We start from the raw sequence: 20,977 nt of genomic DNA, 5'->3' as shown, positions 1-20,977 counted from the left end.
GACAATAAATACCATAGAAATTAGACCATAAATTTAATAATCTTATTATTAGGCGTCAAGAGTTCTAACTAGGAAGACAGTTCGGCTGTTCAAAATTCTAAACTGACATTTGCAACTTGCAAACCTCAGAATCTGGAAAATTCTTCTATTATTTAGTTGACTCCAAGTTGCACGACGCATTAGACTATTATTATTAGGACAAAACTTAAGTATAATATCTTAAGTGTTGTTTTTTATGTTGCCCTCTTAAGATTCAACTATGTGGCTACTTAACTAAAAAATACACTTCTATCCTATGAAAAAAAATCTACATGACAGAATATTAAAATAAGAACCTAAAAAATAATACATAAGTACTGTATTTAAGTCTTTCTCTTATTGTTATTATTCACTATCGTCTATAATTGCTGGGCCTAGGATTGGAATCATCACCATCACCATCACAATATCATGTCCTTTAAAGCTCACATCTAAAGACATTCTTTAGTATCTCAGCCAAAAAAAAAAACAAACAATCTTCAATAGGAATTTCCTTTTTGTTGTTGAAAATTTACTATTGATCATCATTACGTCTTTAGAGTTAGCATCTCCTGTTCACATTAATAGCAAAACACCCTTATTTGGCAGATTAGAATAATATAATTTTATCATTCCTCCAAAAAGAAAAGAGAATAGTCAAAATTTTATCTTTTCTTATCTGAGTGAACTAACAAAAATTCACAAAAATATCATAATTATAATTGCAAATTGTTGTTGGCCTATAGTAGGTACAAATATTGTGAATTAGGTAAATATAGGTTTACATGGTATTATCAATATAAATCTTACATCGTAGATTCACTAAACAAATATGTACAAAACAACGTAAACATTTGTTTAATTTATAATGTAAGTCTTACATTACTAGTATTATATAAACTAAGAATTTTCCTTGTGAATTTTTATGGTCTCTAGTTGTATTGTTATATATTCAGTGGACCATTAAGCAGCCCACATTTATCATAGGGGAAATTAATTTTTCGTACATACATCCTAGGGATATTTTCAATTTAGTCCTCAAATTTTTATAAGTTTATTTTTGGTCCTATTTTTAAATTTGCTATCATTTTGATCTTCAAGTAAAGATACTGCAGGACCAAAATGACAAAAAAATTTTAAAATACAAGAACAAAAAATGAAGTTATAAAAACTTGAGAACAAAATTTAAAACATGGCCAAAATGTAAGGACAAAAAAGGTAATTTTTCCCTTAATTATACAAGAGATCGAGCAATGCCAATGTAAACTGAACTGAGATGACTAATTTTATTTTATTAAAGCAAAGCATAGATTCAGCCCCAAAATATAAATAAAAAAACAGGAAAAGAGTGAAGCCTGTGACAAGAGGTCTGCCAATGGCTTTCTTTATACTCTCAATCACCATATTACCACATATGTATCAGTAGTATACCAACTAACAAAAATAATCTTGCCATTGACCTCCAGATTGACACACAGTTTCAAGATAACAACATACATCTGAAAGAAATTTTGCAAAATGCACCTTTACAATGTTTCTTCAGTTCTCAGGCCTCAGTACTCTCTGATGAATGTACTGGCAAGGTCATATATGAACATGCATTTTGAGCTTTTAGCAACATTTCCCATATTTTTTAAACCAGATATACAATTATAACCGGATTTTTTTCCCAAGGCTTAGATGATTGGAACTTAATAATTACTGATTGGAAGAATTATAAGAGCACAATACATTTTTCTTTAGCAAATAAAGAAGACATTTACATGTAATGGAAATAATATATACCGCAACACTCCTACTCAAAATATACCACTCAAGAAGCCCCTACAAAAGAACAGGGGATAAATCATTTAAAAAATTAGGAGATAATAACAACCAGAAATAAGTAAGATGTGATGTTTCTTACCAAATTCCTGAGGTATTCTTAGCTTCATTTCTGCATTTGTTAATGAAATGAATGGGTTTAATCATGACACTGGTTTTTGAAAGTGAACAGCAACAAGAACATAGAGTAACAGAAATTATCCAAAAAATATTAATATATAACAATCAAATGTGAGTTACCTTGGTTTTCCTTGGAAGGCATCATTAATTTCATCAATGGTCGGCCTTTCAGTAAATGTAGACAAGATCACATACTTCTCCTTCCCAGATGGTTCATCTATCCTCTTATACAATTCACAACGATATGGGTAAGACATCCTGAAACAATGAGGTGAGAATACTTTTAAGGTATTGTTCATATTAGTATTTTAGGTGATAAAATTTTGCAGCAGATTAATGTAACACATCCATCTCTTCATTGGATTGTGCGTGTGTGTGTAACTCCTACTTAATCAATAAAAGTAAAATAATGAATACCCAAATACAATTGAGATAGATATTGATGCTATATCTAGGACTGGACGTCATTTTCAAAAACTGAGAACAAGAATATGGTTTTAAGCTTTGCTCCAATCATATAATGGTGTAAGTACTTCCATTATATATCAAAATGTTAAACAGGTCTTTTACCAAAAAGGAAACATTAAACTTTGTACTCATTCAGCCAAATGTCTTATGTTAAATCAGGTTTGAGATTTTGAATAAAAAATTGTCCATATGACAGAGAAGAAAAAGAATCTTAAACACGTGAGCATTGCAAAGACATGCCACACTACGAAAACAAGTTGGGAAAAGGATTTGCCAATCGAGCCACAATTTGAAAAGTTTATGATGCAATGGTCCAGTACTCATTTGAAAAAGTGCAATCAGTGGTACAATAGAACACAATTTTGTCTTTTATGTGAAATTTCCTTTTTACCAAATGTTTATGGAAGAGTATTTTCATCCAACTAACACACTTAATTCATATTATCTAGTATTGCAAGTGAAAGAGGTTATATTTCTATAATCTATTAGATGGACACCCCTAGTTTTTCCAAGTTTGGCATTTCCATTTTTTTTTTTTTTGTAAACCTTAAGGACGGGAATTCCATTGCTTTATGATGGACTTTTTGTCAGTCTCATGATAAATGAGGTTTGTTTGAACTTCAAAGAATTGGGGCAAGAAAATATCATCTTTTTTCTAAGACACAGGCTATTAGTTACTCCCTCCATTGCATTTTGTTTGTCTATTCTTAGAACCAAGTTTTCAAGGGACATTGTGACACAAGGCAATAAACTCTAAAGGGCAAACTTGTGCATGGGAAGCAAAAGAAGAATAAAACAAATGGATAGAACCTAAGAATCAGCACGTAGGGTTTACTTGGAATAAGCACCAAGTAATGAAAACAAAAAAAAATAAAACGTAGGTGTCAGCAAATAGGGCTGTTGGAATCCGCACCAATCATGATAGGAACCTAAAAATCAGCACCTGGGCCTGCTTGGAAACAACACCAAGCACTAGAAGAAAACTTCCAATCCAAATTTTATAAATCCATCATCAACTACTTACAACAGTGAATTTTGAACCCTTTAAATGGAGTTCCCAATTTACATCAAACAAGGAAAGAAATTAAATTCATAATAAGATTACATCATATCTAGCAATAAAATTCAAATAGCCATCAAATCTCTCTAATAGCATCCATTAACATCACAATCAATCAGGTCCAACAAAACAAATCAGCATTATTTGGTGTCCGCAGCACCACATCATGTAATGCATTTTCTTTCAAACAATAGGAGCACTATTTTGAGATTACTCAACTCAGTACTCACTATACAAGGAAATGAAATAGGAAACAACAAGTGTTCCCATCTATGACACCATCTATCTCTGAGGTAAGAAATCTTATGTGCTTAAACATCTAGAATTATTTTTGATAAGTATTAAGTTTTATTGATATCAAAAAAGGGGCACCATTACACAGGGAGTGTATAGGAGTCAACAAATCAAGTACAAAAATTACAAGAATCAAGAAAATCAAGAAAAGAAGTGAATGATTTGGTTTTGCAAAGCAGACAACCAATCCAATAAAGTTCTAAAAAAAAATAACTTGAGGAATGGTATGGATCTCTCATTATCTTCAAAACACTTATTATTTCTTTTCCTCTAGAGACACCACATTAAACAATGGGAAACAATTATCTACATATGACCACTTCGACGACAACCAACACTTAAGCATCTAGAATTTGTTTGAGTGCATGTGTGGGTCTATGTGTGTGTGTGACTAAGGTTATGTTTGGTAACTGCTTTTGTTTTTTATTTTTAAAAACTTGTTTTTGGGAATATAAAGAAAAAACAATTTTTTTGTATTTTTGAAATCTAAAACATGTTTGGTTAGTTGAAATTAAAAAAAAATAGTTTTTTGAAGAAAAATATAAAAAAATACGTTGTTATTAAGATTTGAACTCTAATGCTAACTCACTAAATGAGACAGATTCATTAAATCAAGTGTGAGTTTTCTTTAACTTTTGAAAACTAGAAACTAAAAACAGCCTTTCGCGTGTTTTCAGCTTCATTCACAAATTGAGTTGCCAAAAAAGTTTTTTAATTTCAAAAATAGAAAATTGTTTTTGAAAATAGGAAATAAGAAGAAAAACAATTATCAAACATACTCTAAGAGTATGTTTGGTAACTGTTTTTTCTCTTTATTTTCTATTTCTAAAAACAATTTTCTATTTTTGAGACTAAAAAACTTGTTTAGTAATCCAAAATGGACAGAAAGCAAAAACTGTTCTCAAAACTCAATTCGTAAAGGAAACTGAAAACATGCAAAAGGCTATTTTCAGTTTCTAAGTTTCTAATTTTTAAAAGTCAATGAAAAAACTATTTAATTTAATGAACCTGTCTCATTTAATGAGTTAGCATTAGAGTTCAAATTCTAATAACAACATATTTTGTTATTTTCTATTTTTTTCTTCAAAAAACTATCTTTTTAATTTCAACTAACCAAACATGTTTTTGATTTCAAAAATACAAGAAAATTGTTTTTTCTTTATATTCCCAAAAACAAGTTTTTGAAAATAGAAAACAATAACTGTTACCAAACATAACCTAAGTTTTCTCCATTTGTGTTTACTGTTTTCTCTATCTGCTTTTTAGGCTTTTCTTTTGTATACATCTTGTATTCAAGGATAGTGTTGTACCACTGCCCCCCTTTTTTGTGAGTTCATATTACTTATTAGGGGGGTGGTGACAACAACTACTCAACAAAGAATTATAGAAAAAGGATGATCAGAAGGTTTGGGTAACATATAAAAAGTACTAAACTTGCAATATCTTTACCTGAGAGCACCCATAATTGGATACTGGGTTCCTGCATAATAGAGAAGCCGAAAGAAATAGCAATTCTGGAATGATCCAGCATATTCTAATCGCTTGTCACGACCCATTGTCTATAAGAGAAATCGAAAAGGTATAAATTGATGGGTTTATATTTAGGTAAATATGTCAAATTGCAGGATCAAAACTTACTTGCATGATACCACTGGAACCAGGTAAATCCTGAATTTGAGGAAATCCATATATATCAGTCAAACAGATAAAAAAGTATCTGCAAAAAATTCTTCTAAAATGGTGGTTGGAGGATAGCAGCAAAAGCATAACAGTATGCCGGAAAAGACTGTACATTGGTGAAGATTTTACACATGTAACCTTAATGCCTGATCTAAATACAAGCAATCCAACAGATCTGACAGTTCAATCTGATTTCCTCAATAGAATTTCAGGAAATTAGAAATGTCTCACTGAGGGTATTGTTGAAACTAATCCTGAAAAAATGTGGAAAAAAAGTCCAAGTAGCACTTCAAGGTGTGGTTAAGTACGGTGACAAGTGTTATGGAGTTTTAAATCTAACAAAAGAAAATAATTAGAGCCTGCTAGTCAAGGAGTTCAGGCCAAGAAACCGAGTTCACAATTTCATCTATATATTCTCCAATTTACTGTGTGTGTGTGATTGAATGCAGGACAGAGTGATCACATATAATAAATTACAAAATCAATCCACGAAAGGGATATCAGCTGAAGTTATAAAAGGTATTGAACCTTGAGCCTAGGATTGATAAGAATAACTGGCCGGTCCCCAGCAGCATCAGTCATTGCTTTTAGATCCTGCACATTCAACCCCAAGACCACTAAATACAGAATAGTAAAACTAAAGGACATTAGACAATGCAATGTCCTAAATGTTTTAGCAGAAGATTTTCTGTGTTCCTTACATCAATAATACAATTCCCAACAGCATTCTGAGGAGCCACTATGATAAACATGTCATCTTGCTCATCAACCTCTTTGGCACCTGCAAATGCAATTGAAACTATAAGTCACATGTAATGAGGAACAGAATTGATAGCAGATCTTGTGTATGATGCCTGCTTGTATATGGTTTGTAAGAGATTAATTATCCAAAAGAAAGGAAAAGATTTGTAGAGTATTCCACTTCATCTAAGCACTGCCACTGTATCCATGCACTCATGCATCTAGCTATTGTTTAAATAGTTTTTTTTTTAAACATCTAGCTAACATCAATGGCAAATGAACCCTTAAGAAAGGATAAGCAACAAAACTAATGCATTTAAAATTTGGTGGATTGTAATGCCTTTTGACACACAAAAACTAGCTTTTCTGGTAAGCATATATGATACATATATGCCTGCTTGATTTTTATTAGTGTATTAGAACGAACAAAGGAAAATAGAAGATAATTGCAATTACAAGTTGGGATATGGAAATAAGATAGAGAACTTGTGCTTAGCACCATAGTTGTCAGTATCATATGATACGTGATACGTATTGTATCATGTGTAAAAAGTTTTATATTGTATCGGCGTATCGTAAGTACTCATGAATTGTACGATATAATGTACTATCGTATGAATTGTATCATATCGTATCATAAAATCATATATATCGTACGATACATAAAAAAATGCTTTAAAATGAGATTTTTTGTTAAAATTTGTACTTTTATTTGAATCTAACAAGTTGTTAGACTTGTTTTTAACACAAAATTATTAGTTTACTTAATTTGGCCTAATAAAATAGCATATTCATAAGTTTTTTCCCCCTCTCTTTTTCCTATAAAATTTAGACTACATAGTACCCACTTACACTTCACTTTAATATTTGCAAATATATTTTCTATACTATGAATAAGATATTAATTGACAATATAATTTTTTTTTTTTTAAATTTTTGTCATTATTGTTATAAGTCCATGAAACTAGAATGCCAAGAAGAATTTTTTTTTTTAATTATTAAAATAAAAAGAACAAGGAGAGATAGTAAATGTTAATAACGATGAAGAAAATTTTAATGAAGAGATAAGTTTGTAAAATGATAAACATGATGACAGCATTAACTTAGATGGGGTTTATTAGGCAATGTGATAAAAATAAATTATTATTTTTTGATCATTTGTAATATATTATCACTTTTAAATTTAAATCATTTGAATGTGTATGTTATAAACACATACTAGGTTGATTTATTTATTTAGTTAGTTTGTTAAATATTATTACATAAGTGATGAATAAATTAGTTATTAGTTGAATATATTTAAAATTTATAACGAATATACCATTTATATATGTATATCTATAATTTTTTATAAATTTTATTAAGTGTTTGTGTATCTTACGATACACGATACGATACGATACACGATACGGAAAAATAAAAAATCGATTCACGATACGATTCACGTTTTGACAACTATGCTTAGCACATTTTTTGAAGTAAAAAAAAATTACGGATTTCTTACTAAAATAGCAATGCAAATAGATAGGGATATGTATTCTGTCAACAAGTCTACATGCATATTAACAGCACTATCCTACCAATTTTATATTTATATATATCATCATCATACAAGCTTTATAAGCACTTTTTTCAAGGATAAATAATAAAGATTCTAGAATATACATATCTATAGATGCAACTCATAAAGATGATGCATAAGATTACAAGCTGAGTAAAAAATTAAACATGATTTCTGTTCGGTTCTATACCTACAGAACCAATCTTGATAAAAGTCCCCAGCGCACCATAATCACCCCAATCCATATACTCTAGGATCTTTCGAGTACCAGCAAGCTGCAATGGCATTCCCGCCAGTGCACCTTCCCCCATAGATCCTTGCACACAAACCTAAAAGAAAAAAGGTGTGGAAGACTGAATAAATGAAAAGTTCACTTTAGGATATTATTATTGGAAAATCCATGTTAGAGGCCAGATAAAATCACCTTGACTTGTTTTCCATCATCAGCAAATGAAAGAGCAAGAACTCGAACAAGTTCCATTAAAGTACCTATTCGATAAACATCCTGTGCATCATAAGATATTGTTAAAAACAAAAAGACACTCGGAGAATTAAGGAAAAAAGCCCTTTACCATTTCTGGGTTCAACTCTGGAATATTATTCTCCACCTGTCAAATTTAAATGAGAAATGAAACAAGATTAATCCGGTTCATTGGGGAAGATATCTTTGCAAACAGTAAAGCCACTTAATATTTTGTGTAAGTGCAAATTGTATTGGAATGAAAAGAAAAAACTAGCTTCTTTCTCACAACGTCTTTAAATAGTAGTTAGCTACATGTTTAGTTGGTTTAATGGTGACTGATCTACAGACCCTTTTATTTTCTCTGAACTTGATGCACTTCATATCCATAACCTTCCCAAAACCATGTCCAAAATAAATTAATCACATGAATTGGACCAGTTTAAGTAATTACAAATATATTCTCTGAGTAAAAAATAATCCCAAAAAAGAGGATAGGAATATTAGTTGTACCTAATACTGTTCATTTTCTGAAATAGTGACCTATTTTATAGTTTCCACCTAGCATGCAAATCTAAGTTCATAAAATAATTATTTATATATGACTCAGAAACAAAAAATAAACGAAGGAATTATATCATTGATGATAAATAAACTTGAATCATTGATGTATCAAAATAAATTAATCTCCAACCAAAAAGAAATAAAGATCAATACCAAACCTTTAGTCGAGTTCTTCCATCATTTATGGCTCTTTGTGTTGCTTCTAGCACGTCTTTATAAAAATATTCCCTAATTTCGCTTGAGTGAGGAATGTTATTCAATTTAGTAGGAATCCCTCTCCAGTTATCCTGTAAAAAGCTAAAGTAAAATAAGAAAAGAAATACAACAGAGATTATTTAATGAAGCTTTACATAAAAGTGAAACTTTAAATACAGAAAATAATCATCATTAACTTTACACTGTATAGATTATACCTCGCTTGCAGATGCCTGAATCTTATGGCTCTTACTTTCAAGTAGTGTATTCCCTGGTGCAAAGAGTGAAAAAGATGGAATTTTACAAATGAAAGAACCTTAAGCTAGTCACTGGTACAAGTTTAAAAATAATTGTGTAATGTCTTGAACATTGGGTTTTACTTAAATGCAAGGTTCCATAATGAGAAATCTTCAACTTGTGGGAGAGACTATTCAACTCCCATGCCATCAAGGTTTAAAAAACTCTTAAAATTTTATACTTAGCAAAGACCAATAAAAAGGACGTAACAAATTCAACGGACATGTGCCTATTAAGCATACAAAGTAAAAAATGACAAATGAATGCATAAAATTTTATTTTTCATTAGAATCTAACCCTCTGTTCATCTCTCTCTCTCTCTCTCTCTCTCTCACACACACACACACACAGAAATGGAAAGTAAGTTTGTTAAAATGCTTAACAAGACAGCTAATTTCTTAAGCAATAAGGTTCCCTTTCGTTCATCTTGTAGTTTCCAATTCCAGCCTGAACCGAATGGGTAACATTCCAAAGCCATAACTCTTTTTTTTTTTTTTTTTTTTTTGATAAATTTCCAAAGCCATAATTCAGTAAAAAGAAATGAGCACCCAACAGTGGAAACACAATACAGGAATACTTGGTTGGCAGCTAAAGGAAATATATAAAAACAACTAAAATAAATAAATATTTAAAAAGAAGAAGAAGATTGATATTGTCGTGAAGCTTAACTGCTGATAAAGTACATAATTAAGTAAACAGTAGAAGAATGTAACCACTTAAAAATAGATAATGTCTTCCAGTATAGAGTTAAGACTAAAAGAAGTGACCATATAGAACCAGAAAAAATATCTTGAAACAAGCTTGATTGTTTCTGCAAATCCTAACCATATACTCTTAACTAACACGCTTTAAATCCTGAAAATACTCACCTGATTTCTCCATCTTTTCTGTATCTTTCTGCACTTGCAAAAGAAAAGATTCTATTTCTTTGAAAATTTCTTCTTTTGGACGGTTTCCATCAATCTGTGTTTACAAGATAAAATATAACAAACAGACATCGCTAAGATAGACTTACAATGATAGGGGCAAAAAGAAAGTGGATAAACTTTAATCAATTTGCAGACACCTTGGTCATTATTTTCAAGTAAGTGGCTGAGATTGCTTCTGAATTTTGCTTGTATATTTCTAGACGTGACTTCACCTAAACAAATATTACACAAAGAAAAGAAAATTTAGGTGCTAGACACAGAACCTCATAGTAAATCAGGTTAAATAGACAAAAGCGTATTACAATCATGAGACTTAATCATACCCAAAATGATATACAATCATCTAATAGGGAATGACAATGAGAGTGAAAAAGATAAAAATGTCAATATGCAAACCATACTTTTTCCTCAGTATCATCAGGACGAATAACAAGCCTAGCTTTAATTTCTTCAGTCTCTGGGGGGAAATTCTTTATGTGATAAATCTTCCTTGTAACTGGGTCTAGCCTTCTACCAATGCATCTGTTGATTAGAATTTCATCAGGAACCTGAGTATTAAGAAACACATCTATGTAAAAGATCAATTTGATAAATAAATGATTACCTATGAACAACTAAGATGATTTTATCAAAGATTGTGAAAGATGCTAAACAAACAGAATATTCAATTCTGAAGGCATATTAAGTAGAAGTCTATGATGGTTCATATGCCAGAGAATCTTTCAGCTAAGTAGATTTATGTTTTATAATTTCAGAAGGAATGAAGGAAAGCTATGGTGGATGATAACCAATATATATTATAAATAAAAAAATAAAAATAAAAAGTATAAACATGTGGTTCACATACATCTAATACAATATAAATATCTGGCCTAATTTTCAGTTTTTCCAGACTTTGAGCTTGAGCAAAACTCCTTGGATAACCATCTAGAAGCCACCCTCTTTCTACTGCATCTTCACGAGATAATCGTGCTGTGACCATCTACAAAGCAAAGCATTAGTACTTTGAACTATATGATAAAGAAAAAACACAAATGTGAGTTAGAAAATTTCAGTACAGCTGTCACTATTTCATCTGGAACAAGACGGCCAGCATTCATAAATTCTTTTGCTTTATTTCCAATTTCTGTCCCAGAAGACACTTCAGCTCTTAAAAGATCCCCGGTTGATATGTGCACCAATCCAAACTGAAGTACCAAGACAAATGAGGCATGGATGAGTATTTACATAATAACTGATTACATTCAGTTACTGAAGCCCAAGATGAAATTCTAAAGTAACATTAAAAGAGCACATCTAGACTTTTAGTATGATAAATGTAACGAATAAAAGGGAAATGCACTCTTTTCATCTCGAGAGCACTTGTTTGTAATATGCCTATAATTTTCAAGATTAGCTAATTTATCTTTACAGGACCATATGCAGAATAAAGGAATCAACACTCTTATTTTGCCTTCCAGGCATCAAACTAAATCTAGCCCTTAAAACATTTTTTATTAGCGAATAAATAAGTTGCTACTTTTTGTCAATGGAAGTTTAATGATTTTGAAAAACAGCGCATGCACTCAGCAAAAATTTTCCGTTTATTTCTGTAGACAATTCCTCACCAAGAACATCAATGTTATACAACTTCTTTACCAAGAAGTTCAAATTCAGCCAGCTATACATTTCTGCATTGTTGTATAGGGATCAACATCCAGAGTACTGAGAAAATGGGATCAAACAGTTACAATCTACAATTGTCAACATATATGCCAAACCCTTCCATAGCTGACACAAAAAAGTTCACACACCTACAATAAAACCACATTCATGATCTCAACTCACTAGTTCGTAGTGGATAGGTGAGGATATTCTTACAAAAAAATCAGACTAGTGTACGAGGACTTTTGTGGCTATCAGCCCAAATAATAAAGTTCAATAGCTTCTGCAAGCTTATTAACAAACGAAACGCAGCGTGCCCAATTATAATGAGACGCCTTAAACCCAAACCTATCAGAGAATAATATAAACAATGAGACTGATACGCCAATGACCTTTAGGTCAACTAGCACCTCCTGGTGTTTCCAATGGAAACGCCCAGATCCAAATCCCCCTTCCCCACTTAAGATGTATCAAAAAATAACCAATGAGACTGATACATATAGACAGATTCCATTACACGCATACTAGGTGGACCTTGTAATACATTATAAATGAATATTTGATGAATTTACAACCTCTTAACTAACAAATGAGTATCTTTCATCAAAGAACCAACTTGATCATCTTACTTACACTAGCTACTTATACATTGCAATCTCTAATAATTAAAAATAACAACTTTGCACTATGATTAATCAATTAAATAATAAATGACACATGGTTAAGCTTAGCTACCTTCTGGACTATCAACTCACACTGAGTCCCTTTGCCCGATGCTGGTGCACCTGATATCATCACCTTCAAAGGCTCACTCACCAAACACTCCACCTTCAGTCCCTAATAAAGAAAACATTTTTATTAGAGAACAGTAAGCAAAAGTTTAAAAGAACACAATATTGGGCAAGAAAACAAGAACCAACCTTGGGTTTTGGGCTTATCCTCAAATGGGTGTCGCCAAAGACGCATAAAGAGTTGAGACAACGACGACGACGTAGGGTAGAAGAAGATGGTGGGAGAGAAAGAAAGGAAGAAGAAGAAGAAGGAGAGAAAGGGGAGAGAGGAGAGACAGAGGGAGTGGGAGTGACATTGGTGGAGTGAGGAGAAGAGAGTGTGGTGGGTAACATTGTTGCTTACTCAGAGAGAGAGAGAGAGAGAGAGAGATGGGTTTGGGTGCAAAGAGATGAATTGAGTGGGAAACTTCAAGTGGCTGATACCAAACGATAAACGAACACCACTTCTTCAGATTAGGGTGCTTATTGCAGGCTGAGGGCTTCGGGCCAAAACTGGGACCTTTCACATGGGTCGGAGTGTAGTGTTAGAAAAGGATTAAGCCACTTGGCTCATACGATGAATGCAATTCAATCCAACTAGTTTTTTAAACTTTTTTTTTTCCCCATAAGCACATAAAATTTAAAATTTAAAATTTAATAAAAAGTTTGTTATTTACACTATCTTTTTGTATTTTATGGATTTTATAAATGTAATGTTTTTAATTAAAAAAAAAAAAACCAAAACAAAACTATGCCCTTTTTTTGCACTTAACTGAAAACTGCATAAATTTAATGGTAACAATATCATTAGTGAACTTTGACTTATATAAATTATAAATTAAAGAATCAGTGTATTATTTAACTTTTATTTTTGAGTATTTTTTTTTAACAAATTTTTTTGTTGTTTCTCAAAAGAATTTTTTTTTTCATTTATTATTATTATTATTATTATTATTACAAAAAAATACTGATTGACTCATCACCCGACCAGACCAATAACCCAATCTAATTACAACCCGTTTTAGATGACCAATTTTTTGACACAAATTTGATTAACTAGACCTGAGAAAATGAACTTTTGTATATCACACTTTTGAAAAAATTTACTAAACACGCATTTTGAGTTTTGAGCTAGAAAACACACGTTTTGCCCCATAAAGTCAAACCAAACAGGCATCTAATTATGTATACCAGTAGGATTAAATCTAAGTTATGGTTGAATTCACTTCAGGGAGTCCTTGAGAATCCTTGTTTTGTGGGTCCATCTAGAATTCCTTTTATTATTGATTCCTTATTGGTAAGCATTAGTGTTTAGCGTGCTAAACAATGCTACTTAAGCAACTAAAAAGTTATTTTATTTATTTTAACACACCATTTAATAATATATCTTACATCCCATATTTTATTATTTTACTATTTTATTTAAATATTATTTCTTTATTAGTGAGAGGAGAGAAATGATTATGTTATTAAGAAGAGAGAGGACTGATTGAATAAAAAATGATGTTTTAATTTTTAGTACTGCTACAGTGATCACTCATCACTGTAAGTGAAAATCTTTATACAAAATTTTTCCCCAAACGACAACAGATGGAGGGAGTTTTTTACTATTTGGTGTGCTAAACTAGTATTTACTATTTAGAGCCTTTTAGCACATTGAATGCGATAGGGTTTCCACATTGTTCTCCTCTCTATCTCCTTTTTCTTAGGTGAAAAAAAAAAAGAAGAAAAAAAAAAAAGAAGAGATTGATTAAAGAGTCAAAAGGTAAATCAAATTTGTAAATTAACGGTTAATGTGGTCCTAATTTCATGTGATTGAGAGAAATGTAATCAATGATATTTTGCCTCCTAAGAACATGACCCAATGCAGCAAGCTTGCAATAAAAGAGCATTGTGTCAAATATAATATAAGGTCGTTGGCATGTAATTTACTACGCTTAGGGTTGTCCAAAGACAAGCCCCAAACAACAGGACTCGAACCAACCACTGCCTGTAATGGTCATTGGTAGGTCTCCTCCTCTAAAACTTTATTTAAATTACAAAACTAGTAAAATCTGCTGAATCTTTGTCAGATCTGGAAAAATCTCCAATGAACTTGGCAAGATCTCAATGGATTTTCTACATTTTTTGCCTTTCCCTGTCGTTATCTCACTAGATCTTTGCTATCGTCCACCTCTTTGGTGTCAATCAATCTACCCGCCACTTGTGGGAGGTTTGATTTGCCGCTTCTCTTTGGTTGATAGTGGATTGACATCTCCTCTACTCAATATGATTGGTTTCTGATACGGGTTGAGCACAGACCTAACCTGAATCGACCCGTTGACATTACTAACTACATCTATTGACTCAAGAAAACCAAGTCAATCTTTAGTGCTTTAAGATCCGGACCATCCTATCATCTTAATTTATGATTAACACTTAACCTTATGCTAACTCCATGTAATTGCGTACAATATAATAAAATGAGAAAGATTTAGGTACAGTACTTAGGTGCTGTTCTTTAGGTTCTCCTCTTAAAATTTTACCATGTGGATTTTTTCTCATGGATTGGAAGTGTATTTTTTAGTTAAGTAGTCACATGACTCAATTTTAAGTAGAAAACTTAAGGAATAGTACATAAAGTATTGTGTTTTGTCCTAATAAAATATAATATGCATGGACAGTAGTTTACTCAAGTTGGTTTATGCCTAGCTACTGCCTAGTGGCAATTTCTTGTTATTATTGCACTTTCAACGCCAAAGATGCTTTCTACATGTGAAAGTTCAAAATTAGGGGACACCAGATTTGTAATTTCAAAATCCGCTCAGCCAATGAAATTGGTCATGAAGGATGCATTTTAATTAAAATGACATATGTCATTTTAATTTCCTCGTACTTCAGTCATCGCCTTGTGGAATTTTTAATTAACATAAGCCCATTTGGACAGTTATAAAAATGAAGAAAAATACAGAGAGAGATAGACAGAGCACACAGTTTTGTGTAAGAAAAATATGGATTGAATGATAGAAATTATATCAAATTTATACAAAATAAAATGGGGAAAAGAAGAGTCAAAATACATTTAAAAAAAAAAAAAAAGAGTAGTGGGGAGATAAAGAGGCAAAGAGGAGGGGAAAGGTTAAAAGAAGTGTAACTGTAGGTCTGGACTAAAAGCAAAAAGAAGAGTTTTATTTATTTATTTATTTATTTGAGAATAGGGAGAAGAAAAGTTTAAAAAGAAAATGTAGAAAATAAATTATTGATGTAGTTGCTGATGTGGCTCAACAGAAGCACAACAACAATAAATGCTACACTTCAACTTTTAGATATATATAGATTTGTGACTCATTAACAACCTTGTATTGGAGACTATTACCACCTCTACAAATTTCTATTCTCCTGATTGGACTAAGTTTCTCTCCAAACAATTTTGGGGAAAACCCCTTCAAACTCCTCAATTTTTTTTTTTGAATGTGAATTTTGAAAATCTAATCCTCTGTACTTACAAAATTTCAAGAACATCAAAGATCAATAACAATATCATCATTCAAATATTTAAATTCAAGTTTTTGTGCTCTAAAATTATGCATAAATAAGTTTATTGATTGAATAGTAAATAACATCTAATTTGAACGAAATCTTAGATGTGTGTTATGATTATAAAGAATATACAATTCAATGGTTAGATTTTCAATTTTTACAATCAATAAAAAAAATAAGGGATGTTTGAAGGGTTTCTCTCCAAACTAGTTTGGAGAGAAACCTTTTCCCTATTAATCATTCTGGAGAATTGACTGCATACTGTAGTGTCGCCTAGGACAAGTGGAAGGCAACAAATATAAAAGAAGAGACCTCATGTGGAAGTGCATGAGTTCCTATCATGTGGTGCTCTAATTTTTTATTTAGCATTTTTACCCTCTTTTCATTAAGTTTTTATAACTGCTACCCAATTGATCATAGTAACTTCTTTTACCCTCCTGCTCTTGCTATTCATTTTTTGATGAATTGGATAAAATTTATTACTAAACAAGAAAGACACAACGATGAGAAGATAGATTCTGGTAGTTATGTCTCTTTTCTTTTCCATATGTTTGGTAATGCAAGAGGTTTTGTCTCAAGCTTTAATGAATGAGTGCAGAAGCTGAAGAGCCCTCAAATCCACCACAGTAATTCTCTCCATACTTACAAAATTTTATCTTTCATGCTCAAGCTAACCCTCGCTTGATCTTTGTGCTTTTCTGTGATTCCAATTTCCAAAATGTCAATTTACTCTTTCTTTTTCCCTTTTCGCCACCTTATCCAATGTTCTCAAATCTACTTGTATCTCCTCATGTTTCTTTATATATGTTCCATGAATGATTTGGACCTTTCTTTCTTATGTTTGGATTTGCTTTATCATATTTGGTATCATCCTCTTCCAATGCTCCTTATAAATGCATCAATTAATCTGAAATATGTTGTTCATGTTTAGCATTAATAGTGGCTCTTCACAAGTACAAGGGAGAAAATGGGCATTTGCCCCTTTCACCAAAACTTTTCAACAAAATGCCCCATATCTTAAATTAATTAGGGAAATGTCCCTGTTTTGAAATTTGATTTTCTAAAAATTGAGTTTCAATTTAAAACTCGATTTTTGGACAATCGAGTTATAGCAAACTGAAAAATTAAGATTTTTTTTTTTTTTTTCTGGAACTCGAGTTCCTCGAAAAAATTCGAGTGCAACTAGAGTTCCCAAAAAAAAAAAGTCCACATTCACTATAACTTGATGTTCCAAAAATCGAATTTTACATTTGGAACTCGATTTTAATTAGAAAATCGAGTTTCAAAAATAGACATTTCTCTAATTAGTTTCAGACATGGGGCATTTTGCTAGAAAATTTGTGAGAAAAGGGTAAAAGCCTATTTTTGCCCAAGTACAAGTACAATGCCGTGGATCACTCCTACCATGCTAAATATGTGTGTCAACCATTTTGGTCTCGCTTCATTAATTTCTTCTCTCTTTAGATGTTGTAAGTGCCTCAGTCGTGCCTATTTGTGCTTTAATTTTAATGTATTTAATCTGATGGTATGCCAAATTGTGAAAAGCATAGATGGAAACAAGAATTACATAAATATTATTTTATTTTTGTTGAAGTGTGTGTCTTTGGTTTCATTTGTGTAGTGGTGCCTGTCTCTCAATTCTTATTATTTTTATACTAAAGGTTCATTTTTGCTTCTTATATATATATATATATATATATATATTTATATATATGTTGGATTTCTAATAAAAAAACCAAAAAAAAAAAAAAATCAATAATTTCAAAAGTTTGACATGAAGAAAAACTTCTTTACAAATTAGAAGCCCCAATTTTTTTCTTCAACTACTTCATTAGTAACTTGAGAAAAAAAAAAAAAGGGTGTCTATGGCTTAGTGGAATAGCGGATGAAAACTAGTGTCAAGATCATTCACTATAGGTTATCTTTTTTTGCTCATATAATTCAAACTCTTTGATTTTCTCGACATATATTTGTTTGAAGTTTTGTTGTTTCTTCACTAGCTAAGTTTTTGTTACTCATATATTCAAATTCTTTGATTTTTCAGACGTATATTTGTTTGTAGTTATATCATTTGATCGTAAGGTTAAATTATGATTTTTGTGAACCTTTAATTGTGATGGAATTTATGAAACAATTGAAAACTATTAGGTTTTAAATCTATATATTGCTTTCACATTCCCTATATTTCTCATTTAAAATAAGGAGAAACATGTGAAATTTATATGAGAAAATACAAATTTCAAGCATTCATTTGCCCAAATATTTACATAGAAAGTATCACCTCATAAAAATTCCCTAAAAGTATTCCTACCAAACTCCTTTATATACATCTATTCATAGCCCTTCATGTCATCCCATATCAAATACACATAGACCAAAACGATGTTATTTACTTTCAATCTTTCAACGATACTTACCTAGCTTCGACATTGCTGTCCCATCTAATATTAACCTTATGAGTTTACTACAACCAAATAAGGGGGCTTGCATATTACATTGAGTGACGGCAATTACAATTTTGATGTTGAGGTCGAACGTTGTGAACTTGTGGGTTTTTTAAAGGTCGTGATTGACTGTGGGTATTTCGGATGTTGATGTGGGAAAGCTATATGTATATTTTGTTTTAGAATTAAGGAGAAAAATAAAGACACATTCAATATCAACTTTTATTCTACAATATTTCTCCAAAGTTGTTTTTTTACTGTTCATTACTTAAATTGAATAATTACAATTAATATGTGCATTCAATTTATAATATTAATAAATTTATATAACAATTATGCTATAATATATATAAAACATTCTTCAAAACCATCTTATATAAAACATTACAACATTATCCATGTGCATCACACGGACTTCTTACTAGTTCTTAAATTCTGTCACTCACATGATTCATTTACAACAAATCAATCACATATCTATTGATCGACTTCTTTTATTGAAATAGCTAAAGTTTTATTTTTGGATCTCCACAATTTGAAATTACTTTTGTTTCTATGTAGTATAAAAAACCCAGAGAGCAATGATCATGACAGGAAATTAATTCCTTCGGCTCAAAACAAATTATTGATAAACCCCACTTTGTTTTTACTCAAATCTTCAATCTCCAAGCGTTGAAGTGAATGACCAAGAAGTTATTTGATGTAACTCGACCAACTGACCTGTAGCAGCAGAAAAACCAACTCTGACCCATTCTGGTAAAACATTCCTCAAATCAATAGTAATCGAAAGGCTAGAATTCATCCCAATGCCATTAATGTCAACGTAAGCTGCGAAGACATCCAGACGTTGGGTTGTTGAGTAATAACTTATCCAAGCATGTACTATTGACCCCATTTGAAAGCTACTTGCTAACTTTGCCACTGACGCTGATTGAATGGAATTGACATTGATTCCAATATGATTAAAAACTGGATCCCAAGGATTTAGAAAATTGTCAAACTCAACTGCAACAATTTGATTCCTCGAAGGGGTTAAAGCAACTTCAGAATTAAACAGTCCAAGATACCCACCACTTGAATTGTTAGGGATGTTAGACTCAAATGGTGCAATGAAGAATGAGAGCCCATCACCATGCAATGGTGATGTATCAACGGCTTTTATGATAAAGGAAAATTCGGCGTGAAAGTCTGTACGTCTCCTTGTACTGGCATCCCAAAGGTGCATTGGTTCAGCATAAGAGGCACGACCAGCACTACTTTTGATGGGGCCGTCTAGTTGATTCTTTGTGAGTTGGAGAACTCCATTGGATGAAAATGCATCACCTTGGAAAGTTGGTGCTATTTAAGTTTGGCTGGAAACTAGGGAAGTTGAAGGAAATTGAGTTTGCAGGGGGAAGCAGTAATAAAAAGAAGATGAAAAGCGGATTGAGAACAGACTGGGTCTTTTGAGGTTGAAGAAAGTAAGAACAAATGTTGAAGTCGAAGTGAGTCATGGTTGAAATGCAAATTGAAGGAAAGAACGAAGGTATGTTGGATATGTCAAGGCCTAAATAAAGTTCAACTCTATATAGAGTTTGAAGTTTGGACTATTATACGGTACAAGGAGAACAATTGAAAAGTTGCTATGTAAATAAGAGATCAAAGACACAGGGATGAAGCTAATATAAGAACATTGTGTATAATTTCTCAAATAAAGCCAATTGCAGTCCTAAGGTGTTCGGAAATTTTGAAGTTACTATATACTATAATATAACATATTTTGACTTTTTTTGTTTTTTGTTTTTAGAACCATCATAGTTTGGCTTTCTCATTAAAAAGAAAACATTACATTGTTTGAGTTAGAATGTCATCTACATTTTGGCTTTCCACTAAACGAAAATATAGGACTGTTATATAGGTTTATCATGGTCAGTTCTACAGCTGCCAAACCTTGCTGCTACTTTCTTCCAAGTTTGGATACTTTGTGTTTGGAATAGCCATCATATGCTACTAGCTAGGCAACACAAAAGGCTTGTCTTCGTGACCTCATTTTATTACAAGATACTAGAGAATATGTTTTGAATGAAATAACATTACTTAAAAGTTACACATGTTAAACCTAAATGCAACCCTTGTTATTAAGGTGATGCTAAGGTTCATAGCATGTTTAGTAAATCATAATTGATAGGTTATGTGGTATAACATATCAGCAATGCTACATATACAAAAAATTTCACATTATTTTTCACAATAGTTGAGCTGTCAAACTTTTATTGGTTTTTATCTAGACCTACTATTAATATTTTTTTTTTTTTACCTACTACTAGCAATCTGTCACATCATCTGGTGTGAAATTTTTTATCAAATTCTGTGTTTATATAGATTTTCTCATAATGTATTGTTGCTTGAA

General features: G+C 31.6%; 2 protein-coding genes across 2 annotated transcripts; both read right to left on the bottom strand.

Annotated features, from left to right (window-relative positions):
- Positions 1 to 1,446: 1,446 nt before the first annotated feature.
- On the bottom strand, positions 1,447 to 13,137 carry LOC115977172 (adenylate kinase 5, chloroplastic). Its single transcript, XM_031098868.1, has 19 exons — positions 12,776 to 13,137; positions 12,591 to 12,692; positions 11,270 to 11,398; positions 11,059 to 11,193; positions 10,613 to 10,759; positions 10,349 to 10,423; positions 10,152 to 10,245; positions 9,204 to 9,256; positions 8,949 to 9,077; positions 8,339 to 8,374; positions 8,191 to 8,271; positions 7,957 to 8,095; positions 6,166 to 6,245; positions 5,993 to 6,058; positions 5,423 to 5,452; positions 5,234 to 5,343; positions 2,083 to 2,220; positions 1,925 to 1,954; positions 1,447 to 1,842 (listed from the first exon to the last, which is right to left on the bottom strand). Exons 1-19 carry the CDS (start codon positions 12,977 to 12,979, stop codon positions 1,818 to 1,820), a joined length of 1,803 nt encoding a protein of 600 aa, XP_030954728.1. The 5' UTR covers positions 12,980 to 13,137; the 3' UTR covers positions 1,447 to 1,817.
- A 6,109-nt stretch (positions 13,138 to 19,246) lies between these two features.
- LOC115973818 (agglutinin-2-like) lies at positions 19,247 to 19,813 on the bottom strand. The gene has a single exon (XM_031094058.1). It carries the CDS (start codon positions 19,811 to 19,813, stop codon positions 19,247 to 19,249), a length of 567 nt encoding a protein of 188 aa, XP_030949918.1.
- Positions 19,814 to 20,977: the final 1,164 nt, after the last annotated feature.

Source organism: Quercus lobata, chromosome 2, assembly GCF_001633185.2.
Source record: "Quercus lobata isolate SW786 chromosome 2, ValleyOak3.0 Primary Assembly, whole genome shotgun sequence".
Classification (NCBI taxonomy): Eukaryota; Viridiplantae; Streptophyta; class Magnoliopsida; order Fagales; family Fagaceae; genus Quercus; species Quercus lobata.
The sequence above is the reverse complement of the archived record's forward strand: the minus strand, read 5'-3'. Positions and strand labels throughout refer to the sequence as shown.

Excerpts from the sequence above, each read along its gene's own strand:
- LOC115977172 (XM_031098868.1), bottom strand. The coding sequence starts at position 12,979 with ATGTTACCCACCACACTCTCTTCTCCTCACTCCACCAATGTCACTCCC. Across the intron at positions 8,272-8,338 it reads CAGAGTTGAACCCAGAAATG|GATGTTTATCGAATAGGTAC; the intron begins GTAAAGGGCTTT and ends TATGATGCACAG. Across the intron at positions 1,843-1,924 it reads AAGAATACCTCAGGAATTTG|GGGCTTCTTGAGTGGTATAT; the intron begins GTAAGAAACATC and ends GTTCTTTTGTAG.
- LOC115973818 (XM_031094058.1), bottom strand. The coding sequence starts at position 19,813 with ATGCACCTTTGGGATGCCAGTACAAGGAGACGTACAGACTTTCACGCC.